Raw genomic sequence first — 22,196 nt, forward strand, 5'->3', positions numbered from 1 at the left:
CAGATTGGATGTGAAATGAACAGTACAATGGGCCTTAGTAGGATTTTAATGGTGGATATCCTAATCACTACTATTTTCCTCTAACGTAGTCCACTGATATTTATATCCATCTCATTTTTTGGATCAAGACATGAAGAATGTAAAAATGATAAAAAAGGTATATATAAAACAAATACATCATGGTGGGCCCACGGAGAACCGACCATCAGCTACGGGCTACGGCAGGATGCGGATTCCCTGCAAAAGCATTTCGCATGAAGTTCCTGCACTAGGAACCCAGGTGGGGTACTAAAGGAAAAGGTGGTTGGGGAAATTCCTACCCTTGAAACCTTCGTGGGTTCATCAATGATGTTTACATGCCATCCATACCACTAATAACGTCATTAATACTAGGATTAGTTGAAAAACAAATATTGGCATGAATAAAGACTTCTTTTGGCCCACGAATATTTCAACTGTGGACATTCAATTATCACATTTTTGGCCGACTTGAGTATTGGATACGGTTGATTTTTTGTCTCATATCTTGAAATGAACTTACAAAATGGATGGACAGGCAGGATTTTTCACAAACATCACAGTGGGGCCCACCTGACTTCCCATCGCAGGAACTTCAGGAAATCCGCGTCCGCTGCGGCAGGGAAAGTAGCCATTCCGTTTCCCTCTCGGAGGAACCGGACGCGGCTTTCCTGATAAAGCCTTTCGAAGGTAAGTTCCTGCGAAAAGAAGCAGGGTGGGGACCACATCTATGTTTTTGAGAAATCTACCCCGTACATCCGTTTTACGAGATCATTTTAGAAAGTCCGACAAAAAATGAGGAGGATCCAACACTCAGGTGGGCCATAAAAGAGGAAACAGTGGGAATTTATTGATAACCGTTGAAGCATTCTTATGGCCATGAACGTCCTAAAATTTTTGTATCAACCTATAACTTTGGTATTTTCACTTCATCCCATTGGGAATGACCTTGTAAACGGTTTGGATAGCATATAAACATCAAGGTGGGACCCAGGAAGGTTTCAACGGTAGAAATTTCTTTCATCAATTTTCCCTCTCGTGTGACCCACTTGAGAGTTTATCCAACTCACTTTTTTTTTCAAACGATCTAAAATTATCTCTTAAAACGGATGGCCGGGGTGGATTTCTCAAAAAACATCTGGGTGGGCCCCACCCATTATCCTTGCGCACGAAATTCCTGCGAAAGGCTTTCGCCTCGTCCGGAGGGACCGAAGGAGAATAAGAAAGAGCGAGAGAGACATACACTTGCAGAGGGACCGAAGAAGATAGAGAGAGAGAGTCACACACTTGAAGAGGGACCGAAGAAGAGTGAGAGACACACACTTGCAGAGAGAAAGACAAGAAGAAAGAAAAAGTATGACTTTTTTAATCGATTTTTCTGTGTTTTTTTTTTTTTTTTTTTTTTGTTTTGGAAATCGGTTGTGGAGCCGCCGCCATTATGCCGTTACAGTCCGTTACGGTGCATCGTAACGGACAGTTACGATCCGTTTTTTCAGGGTGGCCCATTACAACCGTTTTGGAAAACCTTGCACATGGATTATCTGCTACAAATCACGAAAATTATATTATCGGTGAAGTGCAGGAAACCCTAACTTCATCAACTGACCACGTTTTAGCATCACAATGCAGCTGCTACATGTTAGAGTTTATTTTTGAAGTCTGATGTAGGCTAGTGTTATTTTTGTTTAGTGTTTGCTCACACATACTTGATTTCATCTGTTTTACTTCTGTCTTCTATCAAGTCTCACTCGGAAATGTAATGCAGCTAGATTTAAGAAGAAACTAAGATTCAACGCACTGGATTGAAATTTGAGCCACAAAAGAGAAAATAATGCAAGACTGAGCATGATCAACAATCACTTCCCCCCTTCAACAACTACCATAGAGAGACAATAATTTTCTCAAAGAGAATATCATTCAATTGTATCTTATTCCATAGGTCTAAGCTCTATTTATAACGAGTGCTTACAATCTTCAACATAGTCTATGAAATCTAAAAATAGGATTCCTAGCTAGTCAAGATCTCCAAAATGGAAAAATAAAATAAAAAATTTAAACAAGAAATTGATATAAGCTTATTTCCTAGCATAGAATCTCTAAAATAAGAAAACACTTATGTAAGAAAAATTTAAAATTACTTATTTCCTAATATCATAGAGATATGAAAGAAAAGGAAATTCCTAATATAAAGATATTTGAGATCCACATGCTCGGATTTCGGTCCACCCTTCCACTTGATAAGAAACTTCTAATAATCTCCTTGCGTGCGGGAACTATTTAATCATCCAACACATCTTCAATGATTTTTTTCGAGTTGGTGCGACACCTCGGGTATTTGGATAGCTTGTACTTCCGTGCTTTGGTCTTCATGATGTCCAAGGTAAAATGTAAGGTCTTCCACATTAAAAATGGGACTTATTTTCAGGTGAAAGTTCAATTAGATATGCATTATCACCTTGCTTCTTCAAAATACGATAAGGACTTGCCTATTCGGAGTGGAGCTTCATATAAGAGCCTACTGAAACCTCTCAAGTTTGAGCCATATGAATGACTATCTCCTTCTTGTATAACAAGCTCTCATAAGGAACTTTTAGGAAGACACAACCTCACACCATAGAATAAGTACCCATTGTGTAGACTAAATTGTGAGTACTCAATACTTGAGTCAACAATATATGTTGAAAATATCTTCCCAAAATCATCATCTGCTTCATAGTCTCTTTTAAGTTCCTCAAACCCAACAACGGAAACTGATAAGGTAGATAATAAATGTGATTTTTAACTAAGGGCATCTACTACCTTATTTTCGATGTTGGCCTAATGTTTTAGGTTGAATGTGAACTCCTAAATATAAGCACTACACTTAGCGTGTTATGTGCTAAACTTCTTCTAAGAATTCAAATAATGTAACACCTTGTGATCAGAATAGAGCACAAACTCTTGATTAATGAGGTGATGACGCCAATGTTTGAAGGCTTGAACAATAGCATAAAACTCCTAAATATAAGCACTGCACTTAGCATGTTATTTGCTCAACTTCTTCTGAGAATTCAAATAATGTAACACCTTGTGATCAGAATAGAGCACAAACTCTTGATTAATGAGGTGATGATGCCAATGTTTCAAGGCTTGAACAATAGCATAAAATTCCACGCCGTATGTAGAATACTTCTTTTGTGCCTCATTGAGTTTTTTGCTGAAAAAGGCCACTAGATGCCCTTCCTAGTTGATGACACTGTGAGATGGATCATAGGCAACTTCGAGCACATTTTCAAAATCAGGAAGTCTAAAAACTGGAACTTTTGTAATTTTCCACTTGCTTTCTTGAAATGCCTTTGTTGCTACTTTGGTCCACTCAAATGGATTGGCCTTCATACATTTAGTCATTGGCGTCACAATGGAACTAAAGTTCTGAATAAACTTCCATTAAAATGTCGCTAGCCCATGAAACCACAAACCTCATGCATGTTTGTGGGAGTAGGACGATAGCCTTCACGCCTTTTGATGAAACGACGAACCCTAGAAAGACTATGTTGGAACTCATAAAGGTACACTTCAAATTGGTATAGAGTTTCTCGGGGCGTAATTCTCTCATCAATTGGCAAAGATGATCCAAATAATCTTCTCGTGAATGGCTATAGATGACGATATCATCAAAGTATACAATGATAAACTTGCCTATGAATAGCCGCGGAATTTGTGTCATCACTTGCATGAACGTACTAGGTGCCTTTGTTAAGCCGCAAGACATTACTAGCCATTCATACAATCCATCGTTTGTCTAGAAAGTGGTTTTCCATTTAATCTTTAGGATGAATTCTTATTAGTTGGTACCAGCTTCGTAAATCAATCTTTGAAAAGATTGTAGCATTTGCCATCATGTCCAGCATGTCATATAGGTGTGGAATAGGAAAACAGTACTTTGTTGTTATCTTGTCGATGACACGGTTGTCAACACGCACCTGTGAGTTGCCATCCTTCGTTGGTGTCGACAACGCTGACACAACACACGGGTTGAGGCTATCACGAATGAAACCCCCAGTTAGTAATTCCTCCATGAAGCTTTGCATGCTCTGTCGGGGTTCATTTGGTTTGCTGGAAGATTTGGTAATGGTGCTCCAGGTACCAAATCAATTGCATGTTGAATGTTAGGTATGTGCGGAAGCTCACTTTGTAGTTCATTAGGGACTAAATCCTAGAATTGGGACAGAGCATACATACTCCCCGTTCCAGAATTTTCTCCATGGATTAGGCCATAGGACGTGCCAGGTTGCAGATGCGCTGTGCAGCCACCAGTAGAGGGACGGATGGATGCATAGCCCTCACCTCGAGGACTACGGACACGGATTGCGTACTGACGCTATCAATAACTAGTAGGTACTGGGCACAATGTTGTCAAATTGCTTAAGCGATTGTATGCGATCAACACGGTGTTATTGCTTTTGCGATCGCACAATCGCATAAGTGATCGCACCGTGTTTCTTTTTTTTCTTTTCTTATTCTTCTTCTTCTTCTTTTTGAAAATTCAAAAAAAAAAATCATAAAACGTCGAAAAAATGAAAAATTTTGGGAAAATCTTTTTTTTTTTTTTCTCTCGTAAAGACTTCACTACTCCCATCAATTTTCAAACTAATTTGTGAATGTTTGCAAGTATATTACCTATATTATCTAAGCTATTAATAACTAAAAATTACCATCACCATCGTCATCATCAACGTTAGAGTCATCTCTTTCTTCAACGTACACTTCATCTTCTTCCATTTCTTTATCATTTGTCCGTACAAGTTGCTCGTTCATTTATAATGGTTGAGCATTTTCTTGTACTTCTTCAATTTAATATCATTGTCTTCTCCTTTTTTTGGAGAATTAACGATATTTCATTGAAAGAAAACAAAAGTACAAGAGAAAAAATAGGGAAAACTAAAAGGAAAGCAATGGAAAGGCTATGCTAAGATAGCGTTAACCATTAAGCAACAAAAAAGTAAAGTCCACTTCCCTTAAGGAGGCGTTGTACGTGGCCCATTCAATCACCGGATTGAGAGCTTTATAAGAAACTTTCTCCACGGAAGAGGTGTTTCGAAAACATCTATCATTTCTTTTAAGCCAAACTGACCACCAAATGGCGAGGATGGACATTCCCCAAATTTGCATTCTTTCCTTCCCTATCCTGATTCCGTGCCACGCTTTGAGCAGCAGATCGACTGACCCTAAAATGCACCATTGGATATTGAACCTTCTGGCAAACACTGTCCAGATGGAAGAGATAAAAGGGCAATGGATGAGAAGGTGATCGATTGACTCAGCATCCTTCTGGCAGCATAGACAAATGTTGGGCAGAACCATCCCTCTTTTCCTCAGATTGTCGATTGTCAGAATCCTCTTATTGGCAACTAACCATGCAAAGGCTACAATTTTGGGAGGAGCTGTGTAGGACCAAACATGAATTTGGGGGGGGGGGGGGGGGGGGGGAATATAGGAATTTGAAGGGGGGCGAGATTACTGTAGAGCGATTTGATTGAAAACCGCGAAGACTTATCATTCTCCAAATTATTCTATCCGCGGTGAGGGGATTTGGATCAGCTTTATAAATGCATTCCAGCAGCTTGGCGTAGTCGGGGATCTCCCAGTCTTTGAGATGTCTTCTACAAAAGATGTCCCAAACCAACCTTCCTTTTAAGGAGAAACATTCAACCATGGAGATGTCTGAGTTGGGAGCCAATCTGAATATAGACGGAAAAACATCTTTGAGGTGGCTGTCTCCAACCCAAAGATCCTTTCAAAATCTGATCCTGTTGCCATTTCCAAGCTCATACCCGACCCCATTAAGGACCTCTTTTTAAAGGAGAATAATATTCTTCCAGATGGTCTAAGCCCTGTGCTTTGACGACAGATTCGTCCACCAACCCCCGAGCGAACTACCGTATTTGCATTTGATAATCAAGTTCCACAGACTGCCATCTTCTGAGCCTAACCTCCATATCCATTTCCCGAGCAAAGCCTTATTCATATGCCTGAGATCCTTGACGCTTGCTCCACCCTCTTAGTGGTGCTTACAGACTTGCTTCCAATTCATGAGATGAAATCTCTTCGAGTCCTCATTGCCGTGCCATAGAAAGTCGCGTCTCAGCTTGTCGATGGCTGAGAGAATGTTGCTTGGGCATTTAAAAAGGGACATGAAATACACAGGAAGATTTGAGAGGGCAGACTTTATAAGGGTCAGACGACCTCCCAGAGAAAGGAAGCGTCATTGCCACTTGGCGAGAAATTTCTCAAATCTAAGAATCAGTTTATTCCAAGCCGATTTAGAAGGCGCGCCTAGTCCCAGCGGAAGACCCACATATGAATTCGGGAAAGAATCAGCGCGACAACCAAACCAGGTAGCAAAAGCCTACATCTCTTCTTCATTCAGATTGACCCTGAATATCTTGGACTTTGCCATGTTGACTCTCAGGCCCGAGACCACCTCAAAGCAACGAATGGCTGTGCAAAGGTTGTCTATTTTGCTGGCGGAAGCCTCTAAAAAGATGAGGGTGTCATCTGCGAACTGCACATGCGAGATCTGATCGAGCTTTCCTTTGATGCTGATGCAAGAGAGAATGCCTTCTTGCTGACCTTTATGAAGCATCCTGGAAAGGGCCTTAGCTACTATAAGAAAGAGGAAAGGGGATAAAGGATCCCCCTGCCTGATGCCTCTATGACTCTTAAAATAGCCTTTTGGCAAACCATTAAGAAGAAAGGAGAAGAGGGGAGAACAAATGCATTTAGCAATCCATCTGCATCATCTGTCTCCGAAACCCATCTGCTTCAGCATGTAGAGGAGAAACTCCCGGTCAACATGATCATAATCTTTCTCGACATCCAGACTGCAGAAGATGCTTTTTGAGCCCGACCGGGAAGAAGAGTGAAGATATTCATTGGCCATCAAGGCGCAGTCGATGATTTGTCTGCCCGGGATGAATGCACGTTGATTGGGGGAAATCACTGACCCGATCACCTTCTTAAGACGGGTGGCTAAAACCTTCGTAAGAATTTTGTATGGTCCTCCGATCAGACTGATGGGACGAAAATCGCTGAATGAAGTCGCACTCGCAACCTTTAGAAGGAGAGCTATGAAGGAGGATCCTATATCCTTGGAGATTCTGCTTCTAATGTGGAATTTAGACAAGAACTTCAGCACGTCCGCTTTAATGGTATCCCAGAAATGCTGGAAAAAATGAATCGGGAAGCCATCAGGGTCGGGAGCTTTATCCCCTTGAAGCGAGTCGATAGCAGCTTTAACTTCATCTTCAGAGAAAGGCAATTCCAGAAAACGCGCCTCGTCAGGGGCTAGAGTGTTCACCTGAAGATTGTCGAGGCGAGGTCTAACCCATGATCCGCCATTTAGCAGAGAACTGAAATAGGAAATTGCCTCTGTTTCGATCAACGACTGGTCTTAAGTGCAGGAGCCATTGATGACAATGCTGCTTATCTTGTTTGTGCTCGCATGAAGAGAAGCTAATCTGTGAAAGAATTTCGAGTTTTTATCACCTTCTTTGATCCATTTAGCATAGGACCTTTGCCTCTAGGAAATTTCATTCTCACGAACTCTAGCTGAGAGGCTCTGAATAAGTTGAATTCTTCTGGCAAGACATTCAGCTGTCATCAGAGATTTTTCGACTTTCGAGTCGATCTCTTGAATTTCTGATAAAATTGCTTCTGTTTCTCCTTCTAGCATTCCATTTCGATTGCTTCCACTGTCTTAGATTTATTTTGAGGGACCTGAGTTTTGAACTGAGAGAGTGGCCTGCGAAACCTTTTGCCTGAAAGCCTTTCCACCACTCGGAGACCATATTATGAAAACCTAGGATTTCGATCCAGGAGATGTCGAACTTAAACGGTTTTGGGCCCCAGTTGGGATCTTCACCAGAAAGGAGAATCGGCCAATGATCAGATGTTGTGCGCGGGAGAACGATCTGAGAGGCAGTGGGAAAGTGATCCATCCACTCGGGAGAGCAGGAATCGGTCGAGCCTTGATAGAGAGGGGTTGAGGTGGCCATTGTTCCATGTGAGCCTCGCCCCAAGCAGGGGAAGATCCATGAGGTCATTGTCGTCAATCCACCCAGAGAAGGCTTTCATCGCTGGGGAGAGTCTAGAGCCGGAAGATTTTTCGTCTGCATATCTGACTGAGTTGAAATCTCCAGCGAAGCAGCAGGGATCGGAAAATCTCTTTCTGGAAGCCGACAGCTCATCCCAGAAATAGTTTCTTTCAGCATTGACCGTCGGGCCGTAAGATGAGAATGGGAGGTGCCCGATGACCTTTCTTTCAGGACGACTACTAGCGAATATCTCCCCGACTAGCTCTGCTGGAGATCCCAACGCGCGATGATCCATGCAACCAGAATGCCACTAGCTGAACCGACTGCGTCAAGAGAAGCCCATTTAACGTCCTTCTCCTTTCAGAGGCAGCGCATCAAGCGGTCGTTGAACTTCTGCAACTTAGTCTCCTGAAGACAAATTATTTGGGGCTTGCTTCTCCTGTAAGAGTCCTTTATCAGCTGTCTTTTTAGCTTAGATCCAGCGCCCCTAACATTCCAAGATAGGATCTTCATGGGATAACTGAGCTGCCCCGGGAAGTCTGACACCCTACTTCAAAGGTCATGGAAGCTGAAGGACCCGAGAATGATTCAAGCCTCTTGAGTTCTCTGGAGCTGCACGATTTGGATAGCCGCTTTCTGGGAGATCTGGATGGAGAGATGGGCCTTCCACGAGACTCCACGCAGTGGAATAAAGCGATGAAATCTTCCGGACAATCTCCGAAAGACGGACCTAAAGACTTGCCAACGTGACCCATCGCGTCCCTTATCCATTTCTTCTTATGGATAGTGTCAACTAGTTCGACCGTGCTTACTTTGTCGAGCTTCTTCAAATCAGTAGCGTCTTCTTGAACTCCTGAAGAACCGACTCTGATTTGGAGGGGTTCCGCCTCGATAATTTCCACTTCCGGGTCATCTTGAAAGAGACTGAGGAGATTATGGTCAGACCATTCTGAATGAATAGAGGGGTGTGGGGATGTATGGGAGGAAGAGTTGGATTGGAATTCCAAACAGTCGTCGTCTGCCGACATCCCATTAGAGTAGGAGTTGAAGGGAACCAGAAGGTTGCTTTGCTCCTTGGGGGAAGACTGACGTTGGACCTCGGCATAGTGGATCGGTCGGGATGGAAGGGTAGGGGGAATAATCTGCTGATGTGCGAAGCGAGGGAGTAGAATGATGGAATTGTCGCGACGATGGGCCAAGCCTAAAGGGATGTTGAGATCGTGAGGGGGGGATGGAAAGGGAATCAAGACGGGCCCGAAGAGACAGTGCAAGAACTGGGGAGTCGAGGCGCGACCGACTGGAGTTAGAGCTCGCCCTGGAATTAGGCTCGGAATCCTCCCTGGGATGGGCTATGGGATCCGACAACACATCTGCCACAAGAAGAGGTTCGGATCCGAACCAGAGATAGTCAGCGGACCAAGGTCAGATGAGCCGCTAGCTGGAGCCTGCTTGGACAGCTTGGTAGGCTCGGCATACGGCTCGGAAATGACCCTACTTATATCCTTCGCTTGAAGCCTTGAAGGCCCTGGCTGTCATGCATGAGAGTGGGATACCGCGTCTGGCCTCTTGGGAACCGAAGAGGGACGTGTCGTCCTCTCCGTGTGCCAGCGATCTCGGTGTGCGGCTCGAGGAGACATGTCTACGTTCGAGATGCAACCACGTGTCCCTCTCTGCATCTCCGGATGCGATTCGGTCTCAGGATACGGAGCAACGCCTTAGACTGATGGGCTACGTGGCACGAGGCGACGAGAGGTCTCGACATTTGTGACGCCCGACTCGAGAGGATAGCCACGTGTCGTCCGGGAGGGAGGGCGCATGGCAGACATGATGATGCTATCTGCTTGAGGAATGGATAGGCGTTCTGTAATCCGCGGTAACATTGGACTCGTGCTCCTTCCATCGTCGGACCTGGTTCTGCCACTGCCAGAGCCTCTCGCGACTGCCATAGATTGCCCCATCTCAGAGATGTTGAATCTGGCGCCTCCACTTGTACAGGCATAGAGAATACTCTGTTGTCCGCCATCACCGAAATGTGCTGAGGTAAAAGCTTCAATTTATGCTTTCTGATCCTTATCCTCAAGACGACCATTTCTTCTCCACTTCTGGTTTTCGGATCGACTTCTATGAAGGAACCTAGCAGAGATGCCACTGAAATGAAGAAGTCTTTTGTCCAGAGTTCAAGGGGGATCCCCCAGACGAGAGTCCATACGTCTTCCGTCCCGAAAGGGGAGAATTCGTCCCATCGCAAGACTCTGGAGATCAGTCCATCCTTGAAGAACGACCCTGCAATGATCAAGATATCGAGATTCACTCCTGGGTTACCTTTGATCCAGAGCTCGTTGAATCCTATGGGCTTGATGGAGTACATATCGGGTTGGATTCTGCTGCATTTATCGATCCAGTATTTAGCCTGAGAGATGGTTGTGCCTTCTTTGGTGATGAGAACGATAGAATCTTTCAGCTCGTCCTTCGATTTGAGCAGCGCATCCTGGTTGAAAGAAATCATGAATGGCGACTTCGGGGGAGTAGGGGTTTTGGTGCCAGCCTTTTGCTCTTTCTTGGGACGATTCCTCATCTTGCCAGTTTTGCTTTGCGTTGCCGATACTTGCGGGAGTAGAAGGACATCTCTGAACAATTGGTTCTCTGACTGCATCGATGGCTCTAATTCTACAGAGGCTTGAGGGGGGGTTATCTTCTGCTTCTCCAGCTGGTTCACAAGGGTAGATGGTTTGGGTTGAACGGGAGCACGATCGTGGCCATATTTCGCCCTCTGCACCAGCATCTTATTGCCCCCAAAGCTGTCTCCATTCAACATTTGAATCACATTGTAAAGGTCCTCTTCGGAACTCTTTCTGATCAGGGCGAAACCTTTGTGTTGCCCGGTGATCCGATCTCTTGTCATTACAACATCCATAACTAGTCCTGCTCGGCCAAAAACACGAGAAATGTTGATCGGTAGCCATCCTTCAGGGTAACCTCTTGCATAGAGGGTGGGATAACTCTCTAATGATCTGAACTTCTTTTGTCCCCTTTCCTTTTCTTTACCTTTTTTACCTACAACCTCTGTCCATGAATACGGATCGAGACAATCACTTGATTTCGAAGGATTTTCCGGCTGCATTTTCGGTGGATGAGAGGTCGTCGTCTTCATTATGAGAGGTCGTCGTCTTCATCGCCGCTCATCAGTTTTGTTAGGCCTCATGCTACTGCTTGCCCCTCCAACTCATCTTCTCTGCCATTGAGATTGAGAACTTTCGTCAGGTGCCGATCCATAAGCGGAATCTTTGACTTGGGCCCATGTAAGGGACTCACCAGCAAAGACTGGATCCTCTATCTTCACAAACCACTCACCATCTGCCTCTAAATCATCTAGGCCGATAGGATCATAGAATACAAGCTTTTCTCACATAGCTTGGAGTCCTCGCAGCTTTTGGTTATACCTGATGAAGGTCAGGTCGTTGAGTTTCTTTGTTCAAGATGATTTCTTTTTCTTTTTTCGTGTGAATTTATATGCCATTAACATTTATAATATGTAATATTAGCAATTTAGCATTGAAAATTGAAACTAGAAGTAAATTATAAAACTTTAAGTTGTAATTCCTAAAACTTATCAACTCGAATATACTCCAGTTGCGCTCGCAACCGCTCGAAAACCACATAAGGCCAAGAATTCTCATGACCAACTTTTGTAGTACCAGATCCCTCATAGTCGGGTCAACTCCATACATAGACCACCAGTCAACTGTGCAAATATGTTTAAGTTAGACACTTTCTCACTTAGACCTCTTGCGTTGTATGTTGTAGAACTTCATAGAATAGATTGCATACTTGGCAATTTCATACTTCTATGCCTAATAACAATCTCTCTTGACCAAATTATTGCACTCTTTAGGTAGAAGTCCAACTCTCGAGAAATTTTATCATGTTCTTCTTTGTTTGTAACCATTCCTAAACTGTCTAAAAATTTGACCATCTGAAACGCGACTGCCACAATCCAATCGATGGACGCAAAGAATACGAAGACTTGATTAAGGATTTAAGTAACCGAATACAAAAGGGGATGTCATTTAGCTGCCCATCTAGCATTTATAATATTTAGGATGGGCTGGTAATTACGTTCTTTGTAGTTGAAGTTTCCATTATTTTGTTTCTAGCCCTCTCCATTACATCATAAATATAGCCCATGGGTGGCTTTTCATCATTGTCCACCAATTGCAACATACTTTACTAAAGGTTCAGATGATTTTAAGGCCTTTACCACTTTAGCCTAAAATTGGGCCGAAAGAATGGTTTGTTGGACTAACTTTCCTTCGGCCTTTTTTTACCATGGTCCATTATTCCAATCAGCCGACACTACAAAGGACCTAAGTTTAGCTTTCTTTGAATGTAATCTTTTTAGTGTTAAGAAAGCTGTTGTGAATCGGGTGATGGCTGTACGAAGCAAGTTGCACCTAAGGTGGTTTCTCATGTGAGTGAGAAGAAGGGCATGCTTGTATATAAAAACCGTGATTCTCCTAGCCCTAGCTATTACTTTAAGATATAACCTACCTATATTTTCTAACATTAAATCGACACAATGTGCCGCGCATGGTGTCCAAGATAAACGTCGCCTTTTCTTCATAAATTGGCGTACGACAACTGCATGACTAGGTGCTTTGTCCGCGATAACTTGGACAACATATTGCTCTCGCACCTCTTCAACTACTCTATCTAATAATTTAAATAAATAATCGGCCGTGTGGGAATGGGCCGATGCATCCATGGACTTTAAAAACATTGTACTAGTTGGACAATTTACAAGGAAATTAATCAATGTCTGATTGGATTTTAGGTTTGCTCCCTATAGGTGAGGGTTCGATTCCCCTCCTTGGCTTTACCCGATACATGTGGTTGTGGGTGATTGCATGTATCCGCAGGGATTAGTCTCACTTCAAAAAAGAGGTGGGGACATCATGTGTCTTCAAAATAAAAAAATAAAAAAAATGTCTGACTGGATTTATCAGTCTATCGATTGGGCATTAATGAACAACCATATATTTTTCCAACTTTCTTTGTATTCGGATATAAAGCTTCTAGTAGACTCCACCTTTTTTAGATAACTCTCCCTCACTTCATGATAGGAAGGCGGTTTCAAGCCATGTCCAAAATGACATATAGCTTCAACCATAACTTTAAAACTCATCATTTTCACAGTGTTAAAAGCTACACTAGCTTGGTACAACTACTTCACAATGTACTGAATCGTGGTTTTTCTATCATTCTTCTTATACTGGTTTTCTAAACTGGCTTGGGCAGGTCCCTTACCCCTTTGGTTAACCACATCTTTCGGATGTGGTCCACACCACCTATCCATATTCCCATGTCCACCATCTCTTTTGGCGGCCAGTCTAGATCACCCTATGGATGTAGGTGGTGTAGATTCATCCAAATCTACTACATTCATTGATATCCTCATAAGCTTCTCTCTCCATAAATTCTTCTTGCATAACCATTGTATCATGTCTTTTCCAAGCATGCTTATCCATATACTCCATGAGTTTCCTACGGATCTCTGGAGTAATATTGGGACATACTCTTTCATTTGCTCCCAATGTGCGCACAAGGTGTTGTTTATGCTGGCCAATACCACCGGAACTTACGAATCCGCATAGGTCACACACTACTTAAGACTTTTTGTTGGCACTTCAATAGTGCCCATACTTCCAACCTGGGTCATTTGAATTTGGCTTTAAAGTAGAAGATTGAGAAGAAGACATGATGACACTATGTAGTAGCCTAATAGGGTAGGGTAGTTGACCGTAGTATGTGTATGGGACTAACAATGGAGTGTGTATTAGAAATTTAGAATTTAGACTAGAGTCTATTAATCTAAGTAGTAAGTACTAAATAAATTAGTAGTGGTAACTAGTAAGTAGTAATAGGCAAGTGCTAACTACTAAGTAATTAGTAAATACTACTAAGTACTAAATAAAGTAAATAGTTTAAAATATTGAGAGAGAGAGAGAGAGAGAGAGAGAGAGAGAGAGAGAGAGAGAGAGAGAGAGTCTTGTGACTCTTGAGTCCTTGGAAGTTGAAAGTTGTTGTTGAATTTTTGAAAGTGTTGAAAGTGAGTCTTGACTCTTGATTCTTCAAAGTTGAAAATGATCACACTCTTGAGTCTTGAATCTTGAATCCTAGAAACTACAAGCTACAAGCTATAAATAAACAAGAAACTAAAAATAATTAAACTAGAAACTTCAAACTTGAAATAATTGGAAGTTGAAAGTTGAAATAAACTAGAAGTCTAGAATCTAGAAACTACAAAGTACAAAGTAGATAAAAGAAAGTACAAGTCTACAAATTACAATGAAAATATGAAACAAAATAAAAGTCTTTGTTAGGAGACTTGAGTGTGTGATTGTCACTTGAGAGTTGAGACTTGACTATTAAGTGTTGACCAGTGTTCGAAATATCGGTATCGTGTTACGTATCGTACCCTTGGGATACGGATACGTATCAGTTATCACATGGGATATATCGGTTGCATCACGTAATGTATCGTTGTTGTTGGAAACATGGGGAAATTGGTCGAATTTTTCAATGAAACTTCAGCGATTGTTAAAAGAGACATCAACACACATTTATAAATCAAAACATTACAAAAAATAAGTGCACATAAATAGGTTTTCTTTGCATGGACTCCTAATCCATGCATTGTTTAACTGAATTGATGCAAGTATATTCAAAGTCTATTCATATAGTTTATAAATGTAAGAAGACGTGTGGAAACACAAACAATACATTTAAAAGCAAAAGAAGAATCACTAGATCAGGTTATACACATGTTTGATTTTACATTTGGACACAAGGATTGCAACCGATTTGCAAGCAAGTGGGAAATTTTGATTCTTTAAAATTTTTTTTTTTTTCCTCAACTCAGCCCATCTCCTCCAAATCTCGAAATTGAAGCTCCCAATCCATGATTTTTCATGCAAAACATGAAAAACCATGGATTTGCAACAATTTGACATTGATTTAACATGATTTATAGAAAAAAGGGATGGAAAATCGAAAATGCTCACCAGATTGAACATGTGAGATATATCGCACTACTTGTGAGTTTCGTATCGCACAAGTGGGATACAAGATATATCGTGGGATATATCGGCCGATATTGTCGATATTTAAAACACTGGTGTTGACTATTTAGTTGTTGAGACTTGAGAGTCTCTTCTTAAGTTGAGTCTTACCCTTGAGTCTTAACTCTTGAATCTTGATAAATGATAATTCTAAAAAGAAATCAAGAACAATGGATCACACAAACACAAGTTAGAAACTTACAATAGAGATTAGAAATTAAAAAACTTTCTATTCTTAGAATGGAGATTAAAAATTAGAATAATAAGAGAATAGAATTATAGAAGAGATAAGAAAGAGAGATAGAGTGAATAGCATAGAGTGATTCAATCCTTGATTCTTCAACTTCTTGCTTCTTGAGTCCTTGACTTGATCTTGAATAGTAAAGAAAAGACTAAGAGATTAAGAGAGTGAATGAGGGCTTTAGAATGATGTATGAGAGTAGGAGAGTGTTTTAGGATGTTTATGTTGCAAATGGAAGAGGGGGAAGTGCCTTTTTATATGGTATGCGATCTCATACCATCCATATGGCATATGCGACCATCGCAAATGCCATATGGATTGCATAATCACTTATGCGATCGCTTTTGATAACATTGACTGGACTGTGCTATGTGGGACCCACCATGATGAATGTGTTTTATCCACGTCGTGCATCCATTTTTCTAGGTTATTTGACAGCATGAGCCAAAAAATGAGGTAGATCCAAATCTCATGTGGACCACACTAGAGGAAACAATGGTGATTGAACGGCCAACATTAAAAACTTCTTGGGGGCCACAAGAGTTTTGGATGAAGCTGATATTCTTGTTTTCCTTTCATCTAGGTCCATATGACCTAATCAACAAGTTGGATGGAAATAAATATTATAGTGGGCCCTATGAAGTTTTTAATGGTGGACATTCAATCATCACTGTTTTCTTGTGGTGTGGTCCACTTGAGATTTGGATCTGCCTAATTTTTGTGCTCATGCCATTATCTGGAAAAATAGATGGATGACATGGATTAAAAAATACATCATTGTGGGGCCCATAGAGTATTGTCCAGTAGCCACCTCGCTACCTGCAACGTCAGTAAACAATCCGCATCCAAGGGCTATTGCATCTTACCACCAACTACTGCTCCTGCACTTTTCAGGCCATATGTTACGCTTTATCTACACTATTGAGCAGAACAATCACAAAATCTCTTTGAATATTGAATTGTAATCCATTGCAACAAGGCACCACTTTATGTTTTCCGGTCTCTGTTAGGCAGCAACGAATAATTAAATCTTAATAACGTTGTGTGTATTCTTCCATAGTCATTTTGTCTTGCTGAAGCGTGAGTTCGTGGAAAGATGAAGTCTCATAATCTAGTAGCAGAAACTTCTATTTTAATCTCACATTCATTTCCTCTCAATTGTTTATGGGAGTAAAGACATATCTTTGCTAGTCATCTTAGACAGCGTACCACCAGCTTTGAGTCGCGCCTTTTTAAGTCTCAGGGTAGCAAAACATAACTTGACGGCTTCTTCCATTTCATACGAATGAAAATAATGCTCTATTGACTTTATCCAATCATTGAACACCTTGGCATCCAAATTACCATCATAATCGAAAATCTCAATCTTAACATGCTTGGTGCAAACATTCCGTCCTCATTCAGGATAATTTGGATAGTCACGTTGGAGATTGTTCATTTCTCGTCCTAGGTGGCGCATAGCCATTTTGTTGGACCCTGTAGCCAGGCTCATGTTCTTCTTTGTGAAAATCACTATTTCGGCCAAGATACCCCGAGTCAACATTTTCAGATTCCAAATCTCCCTCAAGGCCATCCTTAAATGGTTGACGGTTTGGATTGATTCCCCTTCTTGCTTCTTCAAGAACAGTAGCCCGTCCTTCCGAATTATTTGCTTTCGCCGTGAAACAAGTCTTCATATTGTCCAATCGTTTCGTGATCAAATCGACTCTTGTTGCAATGTCAATACACTCACATCTCCCATCTTGAGGTTTTGTAGCCATCCCACGATTGCAAGTCATCCATCTTCTAGTGCTCATGTGATAGCAGGTTTATGCAAAGTATGTGAGATTTTTTTATTTTTTATTTTGGAATGGAAAAAAGGTTTTAGGAAGGTGGGTTGATAGGGTATGGGTTGTTTACTAGTGGAATTTGGTATAAAGATGAGGTGATGGTTTAGGTGAGATGGAGGGTATCTATGGTCCGTCGTGAAAGGGCTGAATTAATAGGTTGGTTTAGGGAATTAAGAAGAGATTTGGGTTTGGATTGATTCCCCTTCTTGCTTCTTCAAGAACAGTAGCCCGTCCTTCCGAAGTATTTGCTTTCGCCGTGAAACAAGTCTTCATATTGTCCAATCGTTTCGTGATCAAATCGACTGCTTGTTGCAATGTCAATACACTCTCATCTCCCATCTTGAGGTTTTGTAGCCATCCCACGATTGCAAGTCATCCATCTTCTAGTGCTCATGTGATAGCAGGTTTATGCAAAGTATGTGAGATTTTTTTATTTTTTATTTTGGAATGGAAAAAAGGTTTTAGGAAGGTGGGTTGATAGGGTATGGGTTGTTTACTAGTGGAATTTGGAATAAAGATGAGGTGATGGTTTAGGTGAGATGGAGAGTATCTATGGTCTGTCGTGAAAGGGCTGAATTAATAGGTTGGTTTAGGGAATTAAGAAGAGATTTGGGATGAATATTTGGACAAAAATTGTGAAAATAAGATGGCAAAGAGAAGAGACAAAAAAAAGTGAAAGAGAAAAATCCCAAGCACAGATCTTACTCTGACACCGATTTAATGCAAAGTAGATTAAGGAAGAAACTAATTGCAATAGGATTCAACATACTGGATTGAAGTTTGAACCACAGAACAGAAAAGAATGTAAGACTAAGAGCTAGCCAAGATCTCCAAAATAGAAAAAAATAAAATCTTTAAACAAGGAAATCTAAATAAGCTTATTTCCTAACATAGAATCTCTAAAATAAGAAAACACATAAGCAAGAAAAATCTAAGTAATAACATAGAGATATGAAAGAAAAATAAATTTCTAGTACAGAGATATGAAAGAAAAGGAAACTAGATATGGGCTAGAAAAGGAAAGTGGGCCTTTTCTTGTGCACACGTGTGGAGCGTGTACATGTGAGATGTGGGGTGATTGGATCAAAATGAGAGGAGAGTACTCTTGGCTACTTATCGACATAAAGACCATAGTCCCATTGCATGTTAAATAGATCTCCAATCACTTCTGTTAGAGGATTGGCTAACATTTCTTTCTTTCTTTGGTAGCTGCCAGCTAGAATCTCTTCATGCCTGGTGGCTTCTTTCATACTGTAATACTTACCTCAATATGCTTTCATCCAGCATTTATATGTGATCTTTCATTGCCTTCCGGAGAGCATAAACTTCTATCCTTGTAAGCATCCTATTAATTTAAGACCCTTCTCACATTGGTGAATAAAACAGAATGCAAATGGTTACCTAGCTGAAGAGCCATGGATTTTTGGAAGAACGTGACTGCAATTCCAATGGCTAAAATTGAGACAAAAGCAATGGAAATGCATTCTTTCACTCATCCTCTCCATCCTTGAAAGAGGAAAGTTGTCCTTGAGATAAAGAATGAACTCCTACTTTTTGTCATAAGCCTTTTTGGTCAATCTCGCATAAGGTGCTTCACTCGACACTTGACTACACAGAATGTATGCATTCTCTGACATACACTTACACAGCATTCTAACGCCTTTGGTACAATCAGGGGAAGAGTTTCAGCAAGATTAATAGTAAAAGCTGAGATAATGAAAGAAAGAAAGAAAAAAAAAAAACTTCCATAATCTGAATTTTAACCCTTTCTCAGCTAAAGTTCCAGCTTTGTACTTGATGATCGGTGTTCGATTCTGACAAGATGAGCCTGTGGTTTGGTACTGTAGACCTCTGGGCTGTTGTGTTGCACCGTAGATGGACTTTCCTAAAATTTCTTCCACATGATGATCTTATCCTTTTAATTTGTGGCCTATAAATCGACAGTTAAGGAGAAATGCAACAATTTGTCCACATTCGACTTAAAAAACCAAGACAAGCTGCTTGACAATCTGATCCGGGAGATTTTTGGGGCATGGTCTATCCATAGTGGAATGCAACGTCCCAATGGTCTGTCCAATCAGATTATGTGTTTCACTTGTTAGAAGTTAAAACTGCATATACTGTGCTGCGATTTTGGTCACATGTCATATAATTCCTCCCTTTGTTGGCTTGATCAACTGTATGGAACTATTTTTTCTAAAGCTGAAGCTGAAATGGTCATTGCTCATATTTATTGAGAAGAGGGTTTTTTTTTTTTTTTTTTCCCGCATTTGCTTTAGGTGTAATTCTTAATTTATTTGATAATAATTGCCATGTTACGGTGTCCCTCTTACAGTTTAAGCCATATGAAGAGATCCAGCAATAAGGAGCGCAGAAGGATGAGAAGAAATGATGAGAAGAAAGAAGCTGAACAAGTTCAAAAAGAAACGACGCCAAAGGACTTGGAAGAGATCCAACAAGAAAATACCAACCTAGGTGATATGGAAGACTTCTTTGAAATAACTACATCCAAAAAGACAGAAATTGTTGAATATAGACCTTGGCCATACCTTCCAATAGATATTCTAGAGTTGATCGCATTGCGTCTCTTTCGATCTGATTTTGTTCATCTGACCTCCTCCTGTAAAAGTTGGCGATCGATTGCTCCACTGAGCCTGATCACAGAACGGCATCTCTCATTGCTCACTAGCCGTGGCTTGCCATTTCTCAGAAATCACTCGCCATGGCTCATGTATTTCAGGAAAGACGATGGCATGTGCAACTTCTTGGATCCTTTGTACAATGAGAGATATTTCATCAATATCCCAGAGCTCTCTGGTTCAACAAATTGTTTTTGCAAGGATGGTTGGGTATTCATGCATAGAGGCAACCACTCTGTGTTCCTTTTCAATCCCTTTATCAAAGCAAGGATTGAACTCCCGGATATGAATTATGACCAATTCAATTGCATCACCTTCTCATCCACACCGACTTCTTCAGATTCCATAATTATTGCTCTTGAATATTATGGTACTACTCTTCACATATACATTTGTCGTCGTGGGGACACGTCTTGGACTGACTACCATTTGCGTGGTAATTTGCCATTTGCGATGTCTTACTCAAATCCGGTTTTCAAGGATGAGGTTTTCTATGTCTTGGGACATAATGGGGTACTGGGGGTCTTTGATCCAAAGCAAATCACTTGGACTATTCTTGCGAAGCCCAAGCCACTGAAATTCTGCAACTGTCACTCAGTGCCCGAATGTAAGTGGGAATATTATTTGGTAGAATCGAGAGGGGAGCTATTAATGGTGGTCATCGGTTTTCTTGGGACTTCAATTTATGTTTTTAGACTGGAACCTTCAGAGATGGAATGGGTGAAGATGGAAACCTTGGAAGATAGAATGCTATTTGTAAGTCTCTGGACTTCTCTCTCCTCGACAGCGTTGGTGAAAGGGATGGAAAATAAGATACATTTTCCTGTAGTCAGCGGTGAAGATTGTGTTTTCTACTCACTCAAAGACTGCAGATGCTATCCTAATAGAGATTTTTATGAGTGTGATGAATATATCTATAATACCTGGATTGAACCGAGGTGGTTTCAACCTTCAGCTGAAGAGCTTGATTGGAGTCAAACATTAGTAGGACAAGGGTCTCAACAGAGATAATTTTCTTTGAAAATCAGTATTAATTATTTATCTTATTTAAACTATAATTTCCTGGGAGGAAGATGGAAAAATAAAAATCTTTTGCTATTATATTGGCTGTAACAGTCCAGGGTTCAAATTACGACTGTAGCCATGTGAATGGTTTGCATATTATATAGGCCAAATATTTGTAATGGTAAGGTCTAAAAGGTGCCCAGAGCTGCTGATCAGGCCCTTTGTCAGCTTGGAGGGACTGATCTTTAATTGTGTCTATAGTGTTCAAGTCAGGTAGTCCCACATCTAGTGGGTTGTGGTGCATGGATGGCTCTAACAGGTTCTTGTAAATATCCATTTTTTGTATGACATGGCCCAGATGTTGAGAGGACCAACCTGATTTTTGGCAACAGGGTTCTACCTGGAATTCCAACCTAAATAATAGACTAATAAAAGAACTTACGAATGTTTCACATTCAACATATACAAAAGGCCACCTAATGAGTGGATCGTCCATTATGTGGGCCCATGTTAATATAGGTTGTCCATAAAATGGGGCCTGCCTTATATGTGGACCATCCATCATGTGGACCCCACCTTCTACGTGGACAGTCCATCATCTGGGGCTGCCTTTGACATGGAAAGAGGGGTAGAAAAGTGAAAAGTTAAAATAAAAAGACTTACAAACATAAATAGCTTTCAGCACATCAGTTACTTTTATAAACGTGTTTACTAAACTAAAGCGAGGGTGGGATGAAATAAACCAACGGCCATATGCATTGTAGTCATAAGACAAGAAACAGTGGGTATTGAACTCTTGGGGGGTTCAGAGACCTTAGATAGGTTGTATGTGTGTTTTCTATTCATCCTGGTGGGAATGAACTTCAGATCGGTTTGGATGGCATGTAAACATCAAGGTGGGTCACAGTTTCAATAGTAGGCTTTCAATCTACTGGGGTGGGTGGATTCCTTACTTTGGGCCCCACTATATGTATGTGAATTACATCCATGCCGTCCATCCGTTTTGACAGCTCATTTTAGGGCATGATTTCAAAAATGAAGTAGATCCAAATCTTAGGTGGACGACCGCACCATAGGAAACAATGGTGATTGAATACCCACCATCAAAATCTTCTTGGGGCTACTTAGAATGTTTATTTTCCATCCAAACCGTTGATAAGGTCAAAACGACCTGGATGAAGGGGTCACACAAATATCAGCTTGATCTAAAACTTGTGGTCTACAAGAAGTTCTTAATGGTCAGTCACCACGGTTTCTGTGGTGTGGTCCAC

The 22,196-nt window shown here is 41.1% G+C and overlaps 1 protein-coding gene across 4 annotated transcripts; it reads left to right on the forward strand.

The window, feature by feature from the left end:
* The first annotated feature begins 1,112 nt into the window (after positions 1 to 1,112).
* On the forward strand, positions 1,113 to 21,009 carry LOC131227320 (F-box protein At4g00893-like). 4 transcript variants are annotated; one of them, XM_058223098.1, is made up of 2 exons: positions 1,113 to 1,372; positions 19,617 to 21,009. In XM_058223098.1, the coding sequence occupies exons 1-2, from the start codon at positions 1,128 to 1,130 to the stop codon at positions 20,929 to 20,931; spliced, it is 1,560 nt and encodes a 519-aa protein (XP_058079081.1). In that variant the 5' UTR covers positions 1,113 to 1,127; the 3' UTR covers positions 20,932 to 21,009. The 4 variants fall into 4 exon arrangements, with proteins under 4 accessions (XP_058079081.1, XP_058079082.1, XP_058079083.1 ...); XM_058223099.1 differs by lacking the exon at positions 1,113 to 1,372 and adding an exon at positions 1,409 to 1,656; XM_058223100.1 differs by lacking the exon at positions 1,113 to 1,372 and adding an exon at positions 10,050 to 10,926.
* Positions 21,010 to 22,196: the final 1,187 nt, after the last annotated feature.

The sequence above is a fragment of the Magnolia sinica genome, chromosome 15, assembly GCF_029962835.1.
Source record: "Magnolia sinica isolate HGM2019 chromosome 15, MsV1, whole genome shotgun sequence".
In the NCBI taxonomy this organism is placed as follows: domain Eukaryota; kingdom Viridiplantae; phylum Streptophyta; class Magnoliopsida; order Magnoliales; family Magnoliaceae; genus Magnolia; species Magnolia sinica.

Excerpts from the sequence above, each read along its gene's own strand:
- LOC131227320 (XM_058223098.1), top strand. The coding sequence starts at position 1,128 with ATGGCCGGGGTGGATTTCTCAAAAAACATCTGGGTGGGCCCCACCCAT. Across the intron at positions 1,373-19,616 it reads AAGACAAGAAGAAAGAAAAA|TTTAAGCCATATGAAGAGAT; the intron begins GTATGACTTTTT and ends TCCCTCTTACAG.